The sequence below is a fragment of the Leptonotus elevatus genome, chromosome 9, assembly GCF_054856555.1.
Source record: "Leptonotus elevatus isolate MCC_2025b chromosome 9, RoL_Lele_1.0, whole genome shotgun sequence".
NCBI classification, from domain to species: Eukaryota; Metazoa; Chordata; class Actinopteri; order Syngnathiformes; family Syngnathidae; genus Leptonotus; species Leptonotus elevatus.
In genome coordinates, this window is record NC_141247.1 from 5,479,511 (window position 1) to 5,497,929 (window position 18,419).

The window sequence follows — 18,419 nt, forward strand, 5'->3', positions numbered from 1 at the left end:
TAATGTTTGGTAATGGTAAACTGACCACCTCAAACCAAGTGTAGCAGGTCTTATTTGAATTCAGCCAAGCCAGTACTGTGCAGTGGAAAGGGAGCATGGGTGCCTTGGTTATAAATTGTTGCACGGACATGCTGTACCTCGCTCGGGAAGAACATTCCTACACAGCAAATTGGTCAGTCTTACATTTCCAGTGTTTGATCAAATGTTCTGTAAGCAGTGTTATTTTAACACTGTTTGGATAAAATATAATATATTATATATATTATCAATATCATAGTATCATAGTAAATTCCCTTGAGTGTTGGGTTGTTGGTGTTTAACACTGAAACTAGTGCAATACACTCGTAAGTGTTTAAATACCAGAGTTTTAAGTGTAGTTTGGCAGAACTAAATGTTTAACACTGACACTAGTGTAGAGTACTTTCAACATTACTCAGTGTTTGCTAGTGTAGATTTGTAAACATATAGTGTTGGAGTAAAGTTAAGTGTGAAAAAAGTAACACTGAAAAGTGTCAGATTTACACTCATTGATGTGGACATATATAAACACTTTTCTAGTGTTAGATTTAACACTCTCAGTGTTAATTTAACACGCGATTTTGCTGTGCATTGATGTGGACACATATAAACACTTTTGTAGTGTTAAATCTAACACTCTTAGTGTTAATCTAACACTGGCGATCTTGCTGTGTACTACTTTGGATGGATTTGCACCAAATTGCTTTTTTTTTTCATTGCTTCATACCATCCCTTTGTTTATTTTATGTCATTAAAATTCATGCATTCTGCAAAGATTTGTTGAAATTGTTTTGTACAATACTGCTGACAAAGGTAAGAATATGAATCATTAGAAGTTAAAGAGACTATATATATATATATATATAAGACAAAAATATATATAATTCTCTCACAAATTTGGAACTATATATATTAACAAAAATAATTTACTGATTAGCCACATTATGATCACTTGCACTCTTATTATAATGTTATCCACGACAGGATGTATATCAATTATTAGTGTCTCATTATAATTCAATGCAGTTCGACATCACTGCAAACTACAACCACAATTATTTACACATTGTTAAATTAAACTTAAAATTAGAATTATAATTAAAATAAACAAAACCAATTATTAGGCAAAATGTTTGACAAAGATTTTTGTTTTCATTGCAAATCATGATACTGTGATGATAATGTTATAGCTGGTCAGATGTTTGTGCTTCATCTACAGTATATTTGGGAACTCAAAGTTACCTAACTCAGCAGTGATGACTGTCATCCTGTCTCCCGGAATTCCATTTATATACTGCATGTGTCACGGCACTGTGTGTGGCGGACTGCTGAGTGTTGCTGCGTGTTGTCAGTGTGAGCATGTGGTTTCTGCATGCAAGTGGGCGTCGCCGCTCTCTGCTCAGCCATGCTTGCCTCTCATCTCTTAATCAATGACCTTTGTGGTTAAGGTGATGGATGAAGGACAAATGCAGTGTAAGCACACTAGCCTTCTATGTTGTTTCCTCTCCCCCTCCCACTCGCTACCTGCCTGAAGGTCAACAACTGTCAGACATGATTGTGCAGGTGCTTGGAGTTCTCCATTGCTGCATGTTCCGTTTGCCATCACTAGTGGAGTTTCCATCCAACTGTTTCTGGGTGTCGTTCATGTGGTTGCTGTTGTGTCTGTGTTGGTGGTTGTACGTGTGTTTGTCCTCTCTCCAGGCCAGATTGGCGAATGAGTTCCTAGATTATAAGGACCTAGCTGCCCTCCCAAAGATCAAGGCCATATATGAAGTCCAGCAGCCAGACCTCATATGTTCCTCATACCAGCCCTACCAGAGATACACCTCTGATGACAGGCTAGACATGAATTACGGCTATGGGGAGGTACAACTGCTACACACTCCAGGCCCAATGTGGCACTGGTCTGTAATTTACGGAGAAAGTTGACGTTTTTCAGATAGACACCCTCGTAAAAATGCTTGCGTGTTGCGTATATCTTTGCACGTTGCATTTTTATTGTGTTTATATGAAATGTGATACATTAATAAATCAAAGAATTGCAACTTGCAATATGGCCACTTTGACGTATTTAAACAGAATTCACTGTCCTGTTTCTCCAGAGTCTCCAATGTGAATTTGTATTATTTTAAATAAATCCTCACTTATATTAAAACTATTCATCTCAGCTTGTCTCCAACAGCTGTGCTGTTCTGATTATTCTGATTTATGAAAGCCTGCCAAGGGGCAGCCCAACTGTAAATACATCATCTGTATTCATTTCTTTGATGAATTGCCAGATATTTGTATTTTTAAATAACATGCCTGCCATCTTTGATTCTGCAGTCACTTGGGACGCTTTCTCCCTATTCTCAGGTAGGCATTCCCCTTCACGCTGTTACAGGAAGAGCACTTAAGATCACTTGCTGTGTTTTCATTTTGTCATCTTGTTCCCTTTCCACTTGCCACGTGTAAAGGACTACGACTGTCTGGACATGAAGCAGAGGCGACTCTCCAGTCCAGGTTACATTGACTCCCCGACCTACAATCGTCAAGGGATGTCACCCATCATGCCTCGCTCTCCGCAGCACTTTGGTTTCCCCGGTGAGAATTAAAAAATTGATAGTAAAATCAATTTAAATGCAAATGGCATAATATTTTTATACAAACAGAAAATATTTTAATATTAACAGTAGGATAAACATAAACATCAGTGGACTTGAATAAGACTCTTAATGGCTCTGACATTGCTATGATGTCATTGCATCTTTCACTATATTCAATCAGTTTATTTAGAGTGCAAAATCACCATGGAACATAGTCCTAATACACTTAGCAATAAGAAATTACACACAATTAAAACACTTCACGATATTCTGCTGACAACCTCGAGGGCCATATTTCCAAGGTCACTTCAAAAACAGTATTAAGACGTGGTTAAGTCCTCAATTCATTTGTTTTATTTGACATTTTGGGGGGAATTTTTGAATTTGTGTATTAGAGAGGATTTTACTACAAATTAGGGATGATTTACTGATTTACTTAAAAATCTTTTTATCTAATTGGATTTGTGTATATATATATGTATATTCATAAACTGGACGTGGCGGGGAATGTTAGATTCTAGCCAATCAATGACAAAGATGCTTCGCTCCTGGTTTGTCAATCACACTCCTTGCGTATGTGCCCCAGGTACGTAGCTTGCGTAGGCCTCTAACATAACAGTGTTTACCAGCGCAGCGGCGGTGTAGCTTCTTCCTACTGTCGCTAGCTCCTCGCGTGTGTGTTCATATAATACAAATGGGTTTATTCCCATTTAGGATTGGTTTATTTTTAAGGAAACGGCCAATCACCGGCCCGCCGATCGATCTGTGTACCTCTAATTTATATAAGATGCTTTGTTCAACTTTTGAGACCACTGATCAGTATCGGCTGCTCTCCTTTGGCCATTTTACGATCAAGAACTAGAAATGAGTATAAATATTAAACTTTGTATTGCTGTGATTGGTTGTAGGATCTGAGAGTGGCAGGAGCTCACCATACTACGGCCAAGAGGGACGGTCCACCACACCGACCCTCATCCAGCCCCCAAAACATTTTCATGTGCCAGGTAGGATTGCTCGCCACTTCATTTCACGATCCACTAATCACTCTAATGAACAACAACAGGTTCCTCGGGAAATACTGGATGTGAACAAAATGTAACAAAGTCTTGTTCTTGCATAAAACATAATCCCTTTTGGCCTGTCCTTCCTCTCGTACTTGACCTTATTTTATCTTCTTTTACAACTCTTCTTCTTTTTCTCCTCATCGCATTGTTCCAAAAACAACTCACAACCTCTAGCCTTACCTCTTTTTTGCCACTGGGTTTCAATTTTCCATCTCCTCTTTCTCTCCTCAGCCACAGGGGAGCCTAACATCTACAGGAAGCCTCCCATCTATAAGAGAACGGGTACAGTGCAGTTAGCCCCGCCTTAGCCTGCCTGTCTTCCTGTCAGTGTAGTCATCCTGTGTTTTGACAAGAATGTTGACTTATTACCGATTTATTGATGTCTTTCACCAATAACCAACGATAGATTAGTTTTGACTTTACAATTATTGTTATTTCAACTACAGCAATCAAAACAAAGCCTTGCTACCAAACACTAACAGCACTTGACTTGCTTTATTTGTTAGTGGTGAGATACCAACTCAGCCATCACAATGTTTAATGTGTGGGAAACAGACATCACATGCTAAGAACATGTACACAACAAACTGTATTATAAATGGAAAAAAAAAATCTTTGGTGACCAGACTTTCAAAATTAAAAAATGGGACGCTAATTATAAATGCCAAGCTAATGCTAAATGCTATCTTGGTTGACAGTTCAACAGACTAAACAAGACAACGCGCTTACCATTATCCAACCTTTTTTGCTTGGTCTCGGCAGCTATTGGAAGCTGACTGTGTAGTTTATCTCGCATTGAACAAATGCGCTAAAGCTCAGCTTGCGTTGGCTCTGTCCACCCACGACCACATCAGTAGGATTACATTTCCCATGATTCTTAGATATGGAAGCAGGAAGTAGTGCTAGTTTCAGGATAACAATAAAACACTTTCTATCGATGAGATTCAGATGTGAATGACAGCATAAACGTACATTTGGAAGTAAATAGAAAATAATTAAACAGTAAAATTCCCTTTTACAGTGGAACCTTGGAGTTCAAACGTCTCTGAACTCGTACAAATCGCACTTTGACCAAAAAATCTCAGTAAAAAATGCCTCGGAGTTTGATCTCATTCTCGGAGTTTGAACACCCAAGCAAAGCCGTTGGTACCTTGATCGGGTAGCCGAGTGAAGCCGAGCGATGCCGAATGCTCACGTTGCGGTAGTGGAGACGAAGCGCTGCTCATTTCCAGTCAGAGCAGGTAAATACTCCCGGAGGTGCTCCATACATTCGCGAGTGCATTTGGATTTTTCCACGACAATTTTCTTTGACATGGGCCCAAAGAAAGACAGCAGTGCCAGTGGCAGAAAAGAAAAACGTACAGTGTTATGAACCATAGTGGATTTAGGAAGGAGATTATCTCGCCGTTGTAACTACTTCCATAAATACTGGCACAAGGACCCGCCTTAGCTGTTCAACAACGTGCCTGATGCTAAACAGTGCACAAGGACCCCTTGGTAGTCTAACAATATGCCTAATGTAAAATATACTAACTCAGCACTGAACTAAAGCATGCATTCATTAAAATTGCCTTTTTTTATCCACTGAGGCCATCACCACAACAAAAAAGGTAAGTTATTTTTTATTGTTTAAATACTCTATAGGATGTACATGTTTTTTTACATAAACTAAAATGGGAATTTTCTGTTTTTGGAGCTTGAGAACAGATTAATTGTATTTACATTATTTCCTATGGGAAAAAATGTTTCGTAGGTTGAACAATTCGGACTTTAAACACTTCACAGGAACGAATTGTGTTCAAACTCCGAGGTACCACTGTAATTAGCTCATCGTATGAATTGCTATGACAACTGAGTGATTGACATGCAGATGGCAAAAAACGAAATGCCAGACGGGACCTAACTATTAATATCGGGACAAAAAAATGGGGTTGGAGAAATCTGCCGGGACGGGGTACCCAAGGCTAAAATACGGGACTGTCTCGGCGAATCAGGACATCTGGTCACCCTAATTTCATCAGTATAGAGATTATTGTGAGTCTACTTAGAATGTTGACAACTATATCCACTGGCAGCTGCTGTATTAGATGATGTATATGTTAACTTTTTTACAAGTTATACTTAAAAAAAATTTACTAGAACTAGTAACTAGCACATTATTTTAGCTAGTGGCCTTGGTTTTAGTTCTGTGTTTGTTGTGCATGTTGGCTTTTCAACCTGTGTAGCAACACATCCATGAAAATGATGCTAATTACATCACAGGCTGTAATCTGTCTTTGCACAAAGCACAATTTTCAATCAATGAAGTATGTAACCTAACAAAGCAAATGTGGAAATAGTGATGTGAGACCAAATCCTCAAAAGTTGCATGGCTGTGGATTACAAGCCCGTTATGTACTATTTAATGAACATGTTTATTTGATTTATTTTTATATTAGTCACTTTTCTGCGGGCTAGAGCCACATATAGCCGAGGGAAATGTATTTTGGCTTTATTCACTATAAAGTGTCACATCTCCCACAGGGGTGCTGCAATAACATTTCCTTTTTCTTTTCACCTCTTTTTCCTTGCATCTAATCACATTTTTTTCACCCCCTTCCACATCCTGCTCCATTTAACCTGGTGACCTTGGCACTGTAAGTAATCTCCCCCGTACTTGCTGTTTCACTCAGTCAGTCCACGGATTATATTCATGTCTGTGTCTCTCTTCTTGTTTTTGGAACTCCATGTCAGCACTGTACAGCCTACACAACTTTGCTGTGAACATACTTGTGTACTTGTGTATGTGGCGTCAGGCAAGTGGAAAGTGTGTGTCCCGACGATGACAATGTCCGTCGCTGGTGTCATGCATTGTGTGGATTGGAATTCAATGCATCATGGATCAGGGCCGGCATGGTTAATGGCTAACGGAGCGAGGAACGATCCATCTGACATTACGCTGCATGTCAACCCCATTGACTTCCATTGACTGTGCTTTTGTGCAGAGTGGCATCAATGTGATTGCCTCACATTCATGAAATGACTGCCTGCCTCAGGCTGGGCCATTACGGGACTCTGGTTAAAAGAGCTTATTTTCTTGCTCTTGGCTCAAACATTGATCTCCTCAAATAATAATGTAGGAAAGCGAATGTGGCTGTGAAGGAGAAATGAACTCTTGGTGAACATTTTGGTGATGTTCATCAACTGTTTTCCTTCCAAGTAAAGTCTGTGTTAAGGTACTTTCTGAAATACGCATAGGAAGCCTAATCAAGCAAATTGCATTCTAATTCCATTATTTAGCTGTACATTTCAAGCGCCACATTGGAAGGTATTAAAATTACTTTTAACCCTATAAAGCCTGAACCATGAAATATATGAGAGAAAATTCAGATTATTTGTAAATAGGGTATTTATTGGTCTCTTTAAACAAACAAACAAAACATTTTCTGAAAATCAACTTCCACACATGACTTTTGATTTGTGTCATATTTGATACATTTGGTCACAATGCTTTAAATTCATACATTTATAACTTTCAAAAATATAATAATAAACAGACATATCAAACATATTAGTATTTCCCAAAATCAGAAAGAACATTTCCCACTATTAATAAGTATAGGTGTCTCTCCTTTCTCAATTGGGGCCATCATGCGAGGTCGCTGGAAAAGCCATCAGCTGGGTGATACTGCCCTCTGTAACGGGTTATCCGTCCATTAAATGTGTCAGATCATATACGTCAGGATTTTAATGGAGAGAAAAATATTGTACTTATGAAATAGAGAATTCAAAATGTCTTGTATTTAATGTGATATGTTTGGCTTTGTAGGGTTATAAGAAGCCTGGTTTGGATTTAAGCATACCTGACCTGCGACTTCATGCTTCAATGACTATCAGAATTGTGTCACTTGGAAGGAAAAAAATAATTTTGGAACCATGTTGCATAATGCAGCCTTATATCCCAATGCAGCACTTTATTAAGAACTGTCTGTGCAACCCTAAGCTAAAGTAATTGCTTGTTTTATTTTGACAAGAACATTTAAACTTAAGGAACATAGTTCTGCAGATTTGTTGGTATGTGATACAACCAGGAATTTGACCAAAACCTGGACTGTCTCTTTAAAGACTCTTTAAGACTGCATATTTTGGATGTGAGGTTGAGTCCTCATAAGTTCACCCTGTTAACTAGGACAGAGCTAAATTTATTTTTGCGTGTTTCACTGGTGCCTCCTGTCTTAAGGAGGCTATCTACAGGTTCTGGCAATTCACTCCTCAGGCAGGAGTGAATGTGAGAACAGATAATGCCATGTAATGCTTTTGTCACTAATATAGAAGCCATTTTTGCACGCCATATACACATATATTTCAGATATTGTGAAGCTGAAAGATAATTTTCCGGTATGAATCAGAGGATAGTTGATTTTGTAGAAATCCTGTTCGTCTTGGCAAAAAAACACTGTGACACATCTCTTTTCAGTCAGTTTTTATGGCTGCACTGCCAACAGCCCCATTTCTCAGCAGGTATTTGAATATTTAAAGCAGTGAAAGCAGAGAAGTAAGCAAATTCCGGATGACTAATTTGGGCTGGGCAAGCTCACTAATTCAGAGTGGCAGCTATTTAAACATTTGACAGACCAGAATGTCGGGTTTGATTGTTCTACGATCAGTTACATATGTTTCTTTGTGTCTACTTTTCCTTTCGCTCCCTTTTTCACAGACAATCATTTGAACGCAGCAACCAAAAGTAGGACCAGCGAGGATATCCTGAGAGCCTCCCGACTGTCCACCTACTCTCCCGAGCCATACACCCAGTCAGACTGTGACTACTACCCATACAGCAGCTCTCCCAGGGGTACGGAAAACTCGTTTTCTCCCTCCAACTGGACCCAAGTCATCCGAGTATACTTGAGTTCATTTTCACTATAAGGGAATGTCTTTTATCTGTATTGCCGCTCAGCCTATCGGGTACCAAGGAGGCGGTTCTCGACAGGCGGAGATGAAGAGAGTTGGAGTCACAGTCTTCAAAGAGTAAGAGCTTCATTATTCGCTCCCCCCTTTACTTCAACATAGTGTCAGAAACATCATAAATAATGCATATGTTAGGGTACAGTACCTAAACTATCCTCCTTGTTTGTTTCTCTCACACTACTTGTGTTCTGCACATCCAAATATCTTTGATCTCTTTTTTGACTGTACCTCTGTCGCAGATTGGGAGTGGCATCGGGAGGATGATCCTAAAGGAGGAGATGAAAGCCAGATCTGGTTCCTATGACAACGACCCCTGGGGCAGTGCAAGGAATTCTCGTAGTGGGAGCAAGGAAACAATCAACACTACAGGCTACAGCTCCACGGCTTACAACAACACTATAAATGGATGTAAGAAAGCGCTCTGCTTCCCTATGCACCCTTCGCTTATGTCGCAAAAAGTTTCAGAATGTACCAGTACCAAGTGTGCACCTCTAGCTTTGTTATAGTAAACTAGTATACAGGTGGACAGATAAGGATGTAATGCTATATAAGCGTCAAGATACGATCTATAGCACAATATGAACCACACTATACAATAATTGTCATGAAATTGCTGGGAGGTTGGCGATATAGTAAAAGCTCACGATACTTTATAAAAACTCACAATATTGTAAAGGAGGGGGGAAAAAAGCTCATTATGGGGGGGGGGGGGGGGGAGCACAATATTGTCCGTTATAACAGGAGTGACAAAGAAATAGGCTTGGTCATGTTATGTCATGTCACATGTCACTGTCATGTGCTCTTATTGGCTCAGCGGTGTAAAGTATCATGGTCTATGCAGACTTCACAATGCTGTGTTTGGCAGAAGCGGGAGATGTTGAAAAATATTTGCTGGTATGACTGATTTATTGGAGTGATAACCGTCGCAATGGCCAAAGCATTCCTAATTCAAATTAAAATGTACTAAACTAACCACTAGAGGGTGCTACAACTGCACAAAAGGAGTACAGTGGCGTACAACAGGGGTCACCAAATGGCGGACCGTGATCCAGATCCAGACCCCGAGACCCTTTAATCCGGACCGCCAAGAATATGTACTGGGGGATAATTATATTCAGTTTTTGAATAGGCGCGCGAGGGACACAGCTTTGACAGAGCCGAGGTCCGGTAAGCTTGCAAACTTTTGTTTGTTTTTCGGGGTACACGCATTCTCACGACAAACATGATGAAGTATGGCATTGTCAAAAGTCAGAAAAGTAGACACTACAAAGTGAATGGACTTGCGTATGCTTTAATTTTACCGGCATCGAGCGCTACGTGCCCCGTTTATCTGCCTACGAGTGCTCACTACGCATGCAGTAGATTTTAGGCGCAACACAAAAATCATTTTACTGACTCTGGAATGGTCGAGGAATATTTGGAAGCAATGGCAGACACGCTATTTGAAGAGAAAGGAGAGCAACTTAATGTCCGTCAAATTCCCTTGTCATTCACAACAACAAGCGCAGAGCTGCTCTCCCCAGATGCACAGCACCATTCAAAGTGCCCCGTGTATTGCGGAAGAATCAATCAGCTGACAATCAAGTGACAATCCTCAGCTTTTGGTGTATGTCAGATTCTATCACGAGGAGACTAAAACATTTATAGAGGACATTCTGGGTATCACAACTTTGAAAACGCATACCATAACGAGAGGAGAGGACAAATATTTGGCCATAAAGGAAATGCTGAAATAGAAAGGAAATAATGTGAAAATTGTTGTATCCATAACTAGTGATGGGGACCCTTCCTTGAAAGATTTAACAATTGAATATTTGCACAAAAAATAAATTAATGAAAGAAATATTTCAACAGTAGTAAGTTAAATTATTTAAGAAATTGAAGTTTTTGTCAATTAATTGACATGTTTACAACTGAATAAAAAAGCAGAAAATGAAATGATTGTGGTTGGGTGTTTTTCATGTCCAGACCCCGGTCAATTGGGCTGATTGGGTTAGTGGACCTCTTGCCAATTTAGTTGGGGACCCCTGGGCAGGTTCATTGTTACTGTGGGGTTGGGCGAGGTTTATTTTAGGGATGAGTGTGTACGGATGCCAAGTATTTATTTCAAGATATCGGCACTCATGACATCAACCGATACCAGTGTCAGTCGCCTTCTTGTGGCCGTTTTACGATCATGAACTGGAAATTAGAGGAATATAAATTTGTCATTAATTTCGTACAAGAATTCTATCTTAGGTTTATATAGGCTTTTCTTTAAAATTGTCATTACTTTTTTGTTGGAAATTTTGTATATCAAAAGTACTAGTGGTATTAGTACTGTATTGGTGACTACTCAAGAGTTGAGTACTCGTATTTGTATCTTTGTCACCTTTAGGACTATATGTGACCACAGCGATCTTTCATTGACACTTGAGGCTCACCAGCCTTTCATGAGTGCCAGATGTGCCGAAGCTCCTCCAGCATCATTGTGCATGCAGCACGTTGAGGCTGTTATTTTAGCCCCTGACATTCACACTCGCTTGTCTTCATCCGCTCCCTTTTTTCAAGGGCTTCTTTTCACTTGCATGCACCATCACTTTCGTCATCTCCCTCTTTGCTGCTTTGCATGCTACTTCCATCTGACTTCTCGTCTTCTTCCTTCCTCACCCCAGACGTGCTTCTCTACATGCGATTGGTTCTTCATCGCCCCGTATATGCATGCATGCATGCATGTGTGTATGAAACTCAAACTCACTCGCTCTCCTCTACACAGCTGGTGTCCCATATCCTGGTTTATTTATGAGCAGTAAGATCTCTCATTAAAGCTCTTTCTCAAATGGGAGGCGGCACAAGTGAACCGCACTCTGTTGGTTCTCGCTGCAAGGCAACAAAGACATGAAACCATATTGAGCAATTAAAATGTCTGTGTTTGATTGCTCTCCTTGCTCGGACTTTTTCTTCCAGATTGTACCTGTGATGCTGTGTGATCCTCCCACGCATTCATAAAAAAAAAAAAATAAGGCCAACAACTAGCCTGTTAAGAAGCTTTTAAATTTTTCATTGCCAATTTCCTTTTAATGATCTTTTCATTGTTTGCCTTTCACAGCTCCCCGATCCCAATACAGCACTGATAGCGGTGAGTAGATTATTTTAATTACTAACATGCCAGCAAGTTTTACTTTTATTTGAAAAGGGAATGTTTTAGTTTTAATATGTAAAATTTGACGTGTGTAGAAATGTTGGGATTTCAGCTAACACAATTACTTTACAGTGCTACTACCATCAAATGTTTATTAGTAATGAGCGCCATCTTGTGGCAATAGTTTGTCATTGTTGTTACATTTCCATACATCTGTCCTGTGCAGGTTGATGTGTCGAATCTGGAAAAACATTACACGACATGAATTATTGTAAATTTGTTTGCATGTTTTTATTTTAGATTTCGTGTGCAAGTCTGCCTCACTTCCGGGTTATGGACGCAATGGCATCCAACGGGTGAGACTCCAGTCCACCAGACAAAACACTGAGAATATGCAATTTTGGGACTTGTATGTAATACAGTGCGTTGAGAAAATATCCATAATCCTTGAATTTTCTCACATTTTGTGGCTTTATAATAACATGATAACGTGTACATTGTTGTGTATACTTCAACTGATTCTATTTGACTTCTAATCACCTGCAGCCTCAGAGTGCCGACTGCTACCAGTACCAGTACGACACGAGCAATGAAGTCAACTGGGGAAGCAGAGGTAGGTGGAAATAGAGTTCAAGCATGTTAATGTGATTTATTTGAGAGAGTGATCTAAACTGAACTATCTTTCATTTGAATTACAGCGGAATACAAGGTAAGGGTTTTGCACTTTCTTCTATTTAGATGTTTTAAATAATCCAAGTGTTATTGAAGGCAATAGAAACAGATATGACGGACGACCATTTGAATTTCCTCGCAGATTTACCCCTACGAAGCGCTCATTGTCACCACCAGAGGGAGGAACAGGCTTCCCAAAGATGTGGAGAGGGCCAGACTGGAGGTAAATTGTTCTCTTATTTGTGTAAAACTGATTCATAATTAATACTGCAAGATATGGCAAGAGTGACCAGGCATGGGCCAATAGATTCTGACGATTTGATAACCATGAGCAAAAATATCAATGTATTAAAATCAGAACTCTAAAATAACTTTTATTATTATTATTATTTTTTTTTAATATATATATTTGGGTAAATATATTTTTTTTTTAAAAGCCTAATAGTACACTATGTTTAGCAAAATTGTAAAAAAAAAAAAAATTGATGTTGAAATGGAGATAAAGAATATAAAAGTTTATACTTCTTCTTACCCCTTACGAACATGTATGTCTAACATATTACCAAAGACTGGTTGATGACTGTCTTACTTTATATATTTTGTTGCTTAATATGATATGTTTTGTTTCTTTTTTGCTTCAATTGCTTTTTTTTCCTTATTATATTTTGCTGTTTACAAGTTTTGACTTCTGATTTTTTATTTCCATTATTTTTAATTATTATTATTATTTATGCATGTTAAAAATAAAAATTCAAAAGAAAATGATATATTTTTTTAGAACAGACCAATGGGCTACTCATGTTGTCCTTGGGGCTGACTAGTACATGCTGGAACCATTTTTAAGATTTTTTTTTTTTAGGAGGTGCACATTAATCAAAAAGCATTTGTTTGTGCAACTGTAACTCTGTTTCTTTCGTCTAACCTCCCTCCGTGCCCCTTTCTCCTTCTCGCCCCTCTGATTGCACGGAGGAGGAAAAAAAAGTTCATTGGAGGCTATTAACTTCAAAGAGGCAGCTTGTTTACTCAACTCTGGAAGCAGCCAATAATATTGTACCCTGCTTAGACATCTCCTCAAAAAAGAAAATAGCTTCTTCTTTTTTTAAACCCACAGTAAACCATCAAACTGTCAGAAGCATACGACTTTAGGGTTTCACTGTATCGCTGTAAAATAAATACAAATACAAATAAAAAAAACGCAACAAATGAGAATATGAAATCGGATGATGAAAATACATGTTAAAGAGATTTCCCATCTTTCTCCCAGCGTCACCTGTCCCCAGAGGAGTTTGTCCAAGTGTTTGGCATGACCATGGAGGATTTCGACAGGTTGGCTTTATGGAAGAGGAACGAGCTAAAGAAACAGGCCCGACTATTTTAAAAGCATGGGGACATCCGTTACAATACTGCCATCCATCTGGAGAGAAAGTGATGAACTACATGGTGATTTCCGCACCGTTTCACTGCCATTGGCTGAGAACCTGTTCAAGATCTCCTCAAGCAACCAACCAAATTGTGGGCACACCAGCACAAACTTGTGTGATCACAGAAACAGTGCTTGTGTGGTCACGTGCTGAAGTCATCTGAAAGCAATACAGACGGAAGTGTAGATGCCATGTTGTGCTTTTCTTTATTATGGATAGACTGAGGAGGGCATGACTGTACAAAAAAAAGAGAAAAAAAGAAGAAGAGAGCTGCCCAACTTTGACACGAGGAGAATTTTGGCTTTGCCTTATTTGTTATGCTTTCTACTTATATTTTATGTGTGCAGCACCAGCAATCTGAATAAGTAGAATGTAGTCGAAGTATAACATTTTTGTCACTTTATTAGTGCGAATGATACATGATGATAATGGATGAGAGCTAGAATATGTTTGCTTTTTTCCCCCATTATTATCACTTCTTCCCCCTGATTTTGCACTCTTGCTCAAAATACAGTGTTCCTTTACACTAATAATAAGAAACAACAAGCAATGCAAAGCACTTCTAAGCTTATTTGACTTCAAAATATGAAAAACCAAAAATGTGCAAATACAGGTTAGCAGTACAGTAGACATCGATGTAATGGGTACACTATTCAAAACAAATGGCAATGCATTTACTGTGTCATAACATTTGAGAATTTGCAATACGCTTCACTGATGACGGACACAATGTTATCTTTCTGTTTGTTTTCTAGTTCATTGCAGTAGAGCATTGTGGTCATCCAAACAAGTTCCAAAATGATTATCCAATAATTTTGAAGCCACACAGGGGATTTATTATAAGTAATAATATATATATATTTGTTTTAGCTGCTTTGCAAGTAATTTCCCATGTTGCTTCAGATCCATGGTTGTTGATGTTTTTCCTTTTAATGCTTTTATTTCTGATTTTCCAACCATCAGTTATTCATACTGCTTATCCTCAATAGGGTTGATCACTAGAATTAAACTTACAATTCCCCGTCTCTCTCTTTCTGTGTAATGTATTTATAAATAATACAAACACTAATGTATTAACCATCTCAAACTCAGCTCCATTATTATGGCTACGTTTTTTTTTTTTTTTAAATCAAGCCTACTTAGCATTTATGTTGTCAACTACTTTCTGTATGAATTTAAATTTTTTGGATTGAGTTAAATAATTACATTAATTAATAAGATAATGAAATTTCAAAATAAGCAATTCCATTACACATAAAAAAAAAAAAATCTTCACCTCATCTAAGAGTGATCTGGCCTGTCTGTCAATTTAAAAAACAATCAAATGTGATGTTTGAGCTCAAATTTGAAGGGAGACTGAAAGGTACTGTTTGTAACATTGGCCAGTGGTATTTTTATTTTTTACAACAACAAACTTTTGGCTAATATTCAGTACATATAAACCACAAGTACTTTACATAAACAAAACAAAAAATAATAACCAGATGCTTTTGGCTTGCTGAGGGTTGGGAAAATATGCCTCGAGGGTCACATATGTCCTTCCCCATTCTTTAATCTGGCCTGCTGAGCTTTTTCCTGTATTGTTACATTCAGTCATTTTCCCTAGACTTTGTTAAAACGGATACTCCCTTGTTGGAATGGGTGAGTACTGATACCAGGTATCAGTATTAGGCGGATACCAGGCCGTATTTCAAGGTATCGGTAATCGTGAAGGTGGCCGATACCAGTATCAGCTGCCCTCTTGTGGCTGTTTTACGATTAGGAACTAGAATTTACCATTCATTTAATGCACTCTTAATGAAAAATTGTATATTGGCATAAATAGGCATTTCTTTAAAATGATTTGTCATTGTTTTTTGGGGGGGACATTTTATGTATCAAAAGTCCTAGTGGTATCGGAGCTTGGTATCGGTACCAGTGACTACGACGAGTTGAGTACTCATACTGGTATCGGTCTGAAAAATAGTAGTATTGAACATCCCTATTCCTTTGCATTTATTTTTATTCATTTAGTGTTAAATTGGTTGATTGGTTGAATATCAGTAAAATAAAATAAATCCAATTTAGTTTAACTAGCAGCCTGTCAATTAAATGCTTTCAATAATACAATGAAAAATGCTATTGAACTATAAAATTTGTATTAATAATACTAATAATTTACTTATAATTTATAAACTAGTTTACATATTTAAAATGTATTTATTGTTTATTTTAATGTTGTTTCTATTTAATTAGTTAAGTAATTGGTTAATAGATTTATTGTGAATAATACAATTTGTATTTTTTTTTTAAATTGATAAACAAGTCATAAGTTCCTATAAATAATACAATTATATTATTATTAGATTTTACCTTATCTACAAATTAGATTATTATTTTTTTACTTTTTATTTATGCATTTAATAATATTTTATCCAAGGAGTATCTGACTTTCTACGCAATCTGATAAAAAAGTACTGTAATTAATTAGAGGAGAGTAACTTAACAGGTGCTAGGACCGAGGGGAGTAGAAAGCAGCCTGCCTGACAGTTTCTGCAGACAGCGGTTGCTACTAAATAGTAAATGAAGAGTCTTTATTCCACACAAGATTGGAGCGTGTCCGCTATGGCGCTCTGAAAGTGCATCAGCTCTTACATGGACGGCATCATCACCTGTGGGATGACTTCAAACGGCACCAAATGTGAGTTTAAACTGATTTTTTTATTGTTTTTATTTTTAAGTTTCCTTACGTGCTCCCTATGTCAACTTGTCAAGTGGGCGTGTGCGGCCCAGCAACAACAGAAGACAACATGCAGCTCTTGGTTGGCTCATGTTGAGTCAAGAGATTGATATTACATCTCCATCAACTGAATTCTTTACACACACAAAAAAAGAAACTATGTGGTGGAGGTGGTTAGTGTTGGAACAGCCAACAAAATGTGTAACCGGCTCATGTGTGCTTTTTTTGGGAGGAGCGCAACTGCCCCCCTGCACTGCAAAACATTGATACTGGATTCAGAGCGGCCCACCTACCCCTTCTATGTGGACTCTGGCCTGAGGTGAGGTGCATCATTCTTTGCATTTTACACTTGACGCTGAGCCTTAATAGGAGGGTGTTGTCCTTAGGGGGCCCAAGGCAAACCCAGTAATGGGGCCCTCCACATACGTAGAATGCAAAGATCTCTAATCAAGTTACTAAAAGTGTGTATATGGAAAAAGAATACTCTGTTTCCTGGCCTTGTGTTTTTCTCAAACAATTGCCTTAATTTGAAAAATAAATTTATTAATTTGTTTCTAAGAGACATTTGGGGGCTGCTGGAAATCTTGGCTGTCGTGTTTGGCTGATGCGAAGTCCACCCGAGGCCTTACCTTGGTTTTATTTCGTTACAGTTTAACGTAAAAATAAATAAAAAATAAAATAGAATAAGCTATAGGCTAACTGTTAGCTGATTTGGTAAGTACATTGCAGTTGTAAACTGTTTTCGTTGTTATTTTTATTGTGGTGGTTATAACACAAGTTATTCTTCTCTATTTGCATCCGGCATTAATGTAAACTTCAGGTGTCTTTCTAATTGCCTATCATTCTGTTTCTTGTCAACGACCAATCACAGCTCACCTGTTTTCCGAAGCTGAGCCGTGATTGGTTGTTACCTGAGACCTGAGTAACATTGATGTCTTCTTCAGTCGACAGCAAGTGGCAAAATAGCCACCCCCCTGAGAAGGATAAAAACGGTTGGATTTTGCTGCCTAACTCATATTACACTAACACAATATCAACCAGAATACCATATTTAGACCAGTGGAGCTGCATAGAACATATTGTCAAAAAATAATAATTGGGTTGACTTCCCCTTTAAAGACCCCGGTGATTGGAATACACCCCACTGCTGGACAATGAGGCGAAAGCGGTCATGCTAGCCCAAAGCTGGCTGCCACGTCGGACTTGCTCTTTTTCCTTCTGTCTGTGACCTTCCTGCGCTCATGGCCAGCAACGAGGCACTCTAAAGCAATCTCGCCAGCCCAAAGTCAGGCTGGCTGTTAAGTCTGACTTTTTCCTTTCCCTCACCATCTCGGTCTTTTGGCTTTTGGCATATTGTGTGCACGCTCATGGCGGGCAATGAGGAACTTTAAAGCAGTTCTGCCAGCTGATTCTCGGAAGTACTACGTCAGTCTTATCTTCAAACATGTATAATGTATTTACAAACAAAATATCGGAAGTTACTTTACAAAGATCTTTACATTGCCTTTCTTTAATGATCAAAATGTGAAAGACAGAATGGCACTTTATAAAGAAGACATTGTAAAATATCTGAACAAAGACATCTGGAGTGCCTTTGTCATAAAGTGTTGTTCCTGCGATTCGTATGGACGCACTTTAAGAAGTGGAGCATCAGGTGGGTGAGAAAGAGGAGCGGCTGTCCCTATAGAGAAACACTGTGGTGGTGAGATATGTGTTTTGTAGCTCAGCAGCCATGATGAATCGAGGCCATTGTCAAGCTGCATGGGAGCATATGGAAGAAATTGTGGACAACATCGACTGTGCTGCATGAATGGAATATGCTGCCACTGTACACATAATGAATTCCCGCTCCCTCTATGCAAATAAGCATTT

The 18,419-nt window shown here is 38.5% G+C and overlaps 2 protein-coding genes across 2 annotated transcripts in view; both read left to right on the forward strand.

Annotated features, from left to right (window-relative positions):
* ablim3 (actin binding LIM protein family, member 3) overlaps nt 1-14,853 on the forward strand; it is a 186,051-nt gene extending 171,198 nt beyond the window's left edge. The window contains exons 10-23 of the mRNA XM_086084954.1: nt 1,720-1,884; nt 2,344-2,373; nt 2,475-2,601; nt 3,512-3,607; nt 3,899-3,949; nt 8,382-8,498; nt 8,604-8,674; nt 8,854-9,022; nt 11,703-11,732; nt 12,036-12,091; nt 12,282-12,348; nt 12,434-12,444; nt 12,550-12,630; nt 13,672-14,853. Coding sequence (XP_085941080.1) covers nt 1,720-1,884; nt 2,344-2,373; nt 2,475-2,601; nt 3,512-3,607; nt 3,899-3,949; nt 8,382-8,498; nt 8,604-8,674; nt 8,854-9,022; nt 11,703-11,732; nt 12,036-12,091; nt 12,282-12,348; nt 12,434-12,444; nt 12,550-12,630; nt 13,672-13,785 — 1,185 coding nt within the window. The 3' untranslated portion in view covers nt 13,786-14,853. The remainder of the gene's footprint in view (nt 1-1,719; nt 1,885-2,343; nt 2,374-2,474; nt 2,602-3,511; nt 3,608-3,898; nt 3,950-8,381; nt 8,499-8,603; nt 8,675-8,853; nt 9,023-11,702; nt 11,733-12,035; nt 12,092-12,281; nt 12,349-12,433; nt 12,445-12,549; nt 12,631-13,671) is intronic.
* A 1,506-nt stretch (nt 14,854-16,359) lies between these two features.
* The window catches only part of afap1l1a (actin filament associated protein 1-like 1a), a 37,128-nt gene continuing 35,068 nt past the window's right edge, over nt 16,360-18,419 (forward strand). Inside the window, exon 1 of the mRNA XM_086084988.1 lies at nt 16,360-16,508. Coding sequence (XP_085941114.1) covers nt 16,463-16,508 — 46 coding nt within the window. The 5' untranslated portion in view covers nt 16,360-16,462. The remainder of the gene's footprint in view (nt 16,509-18,419) is intronic.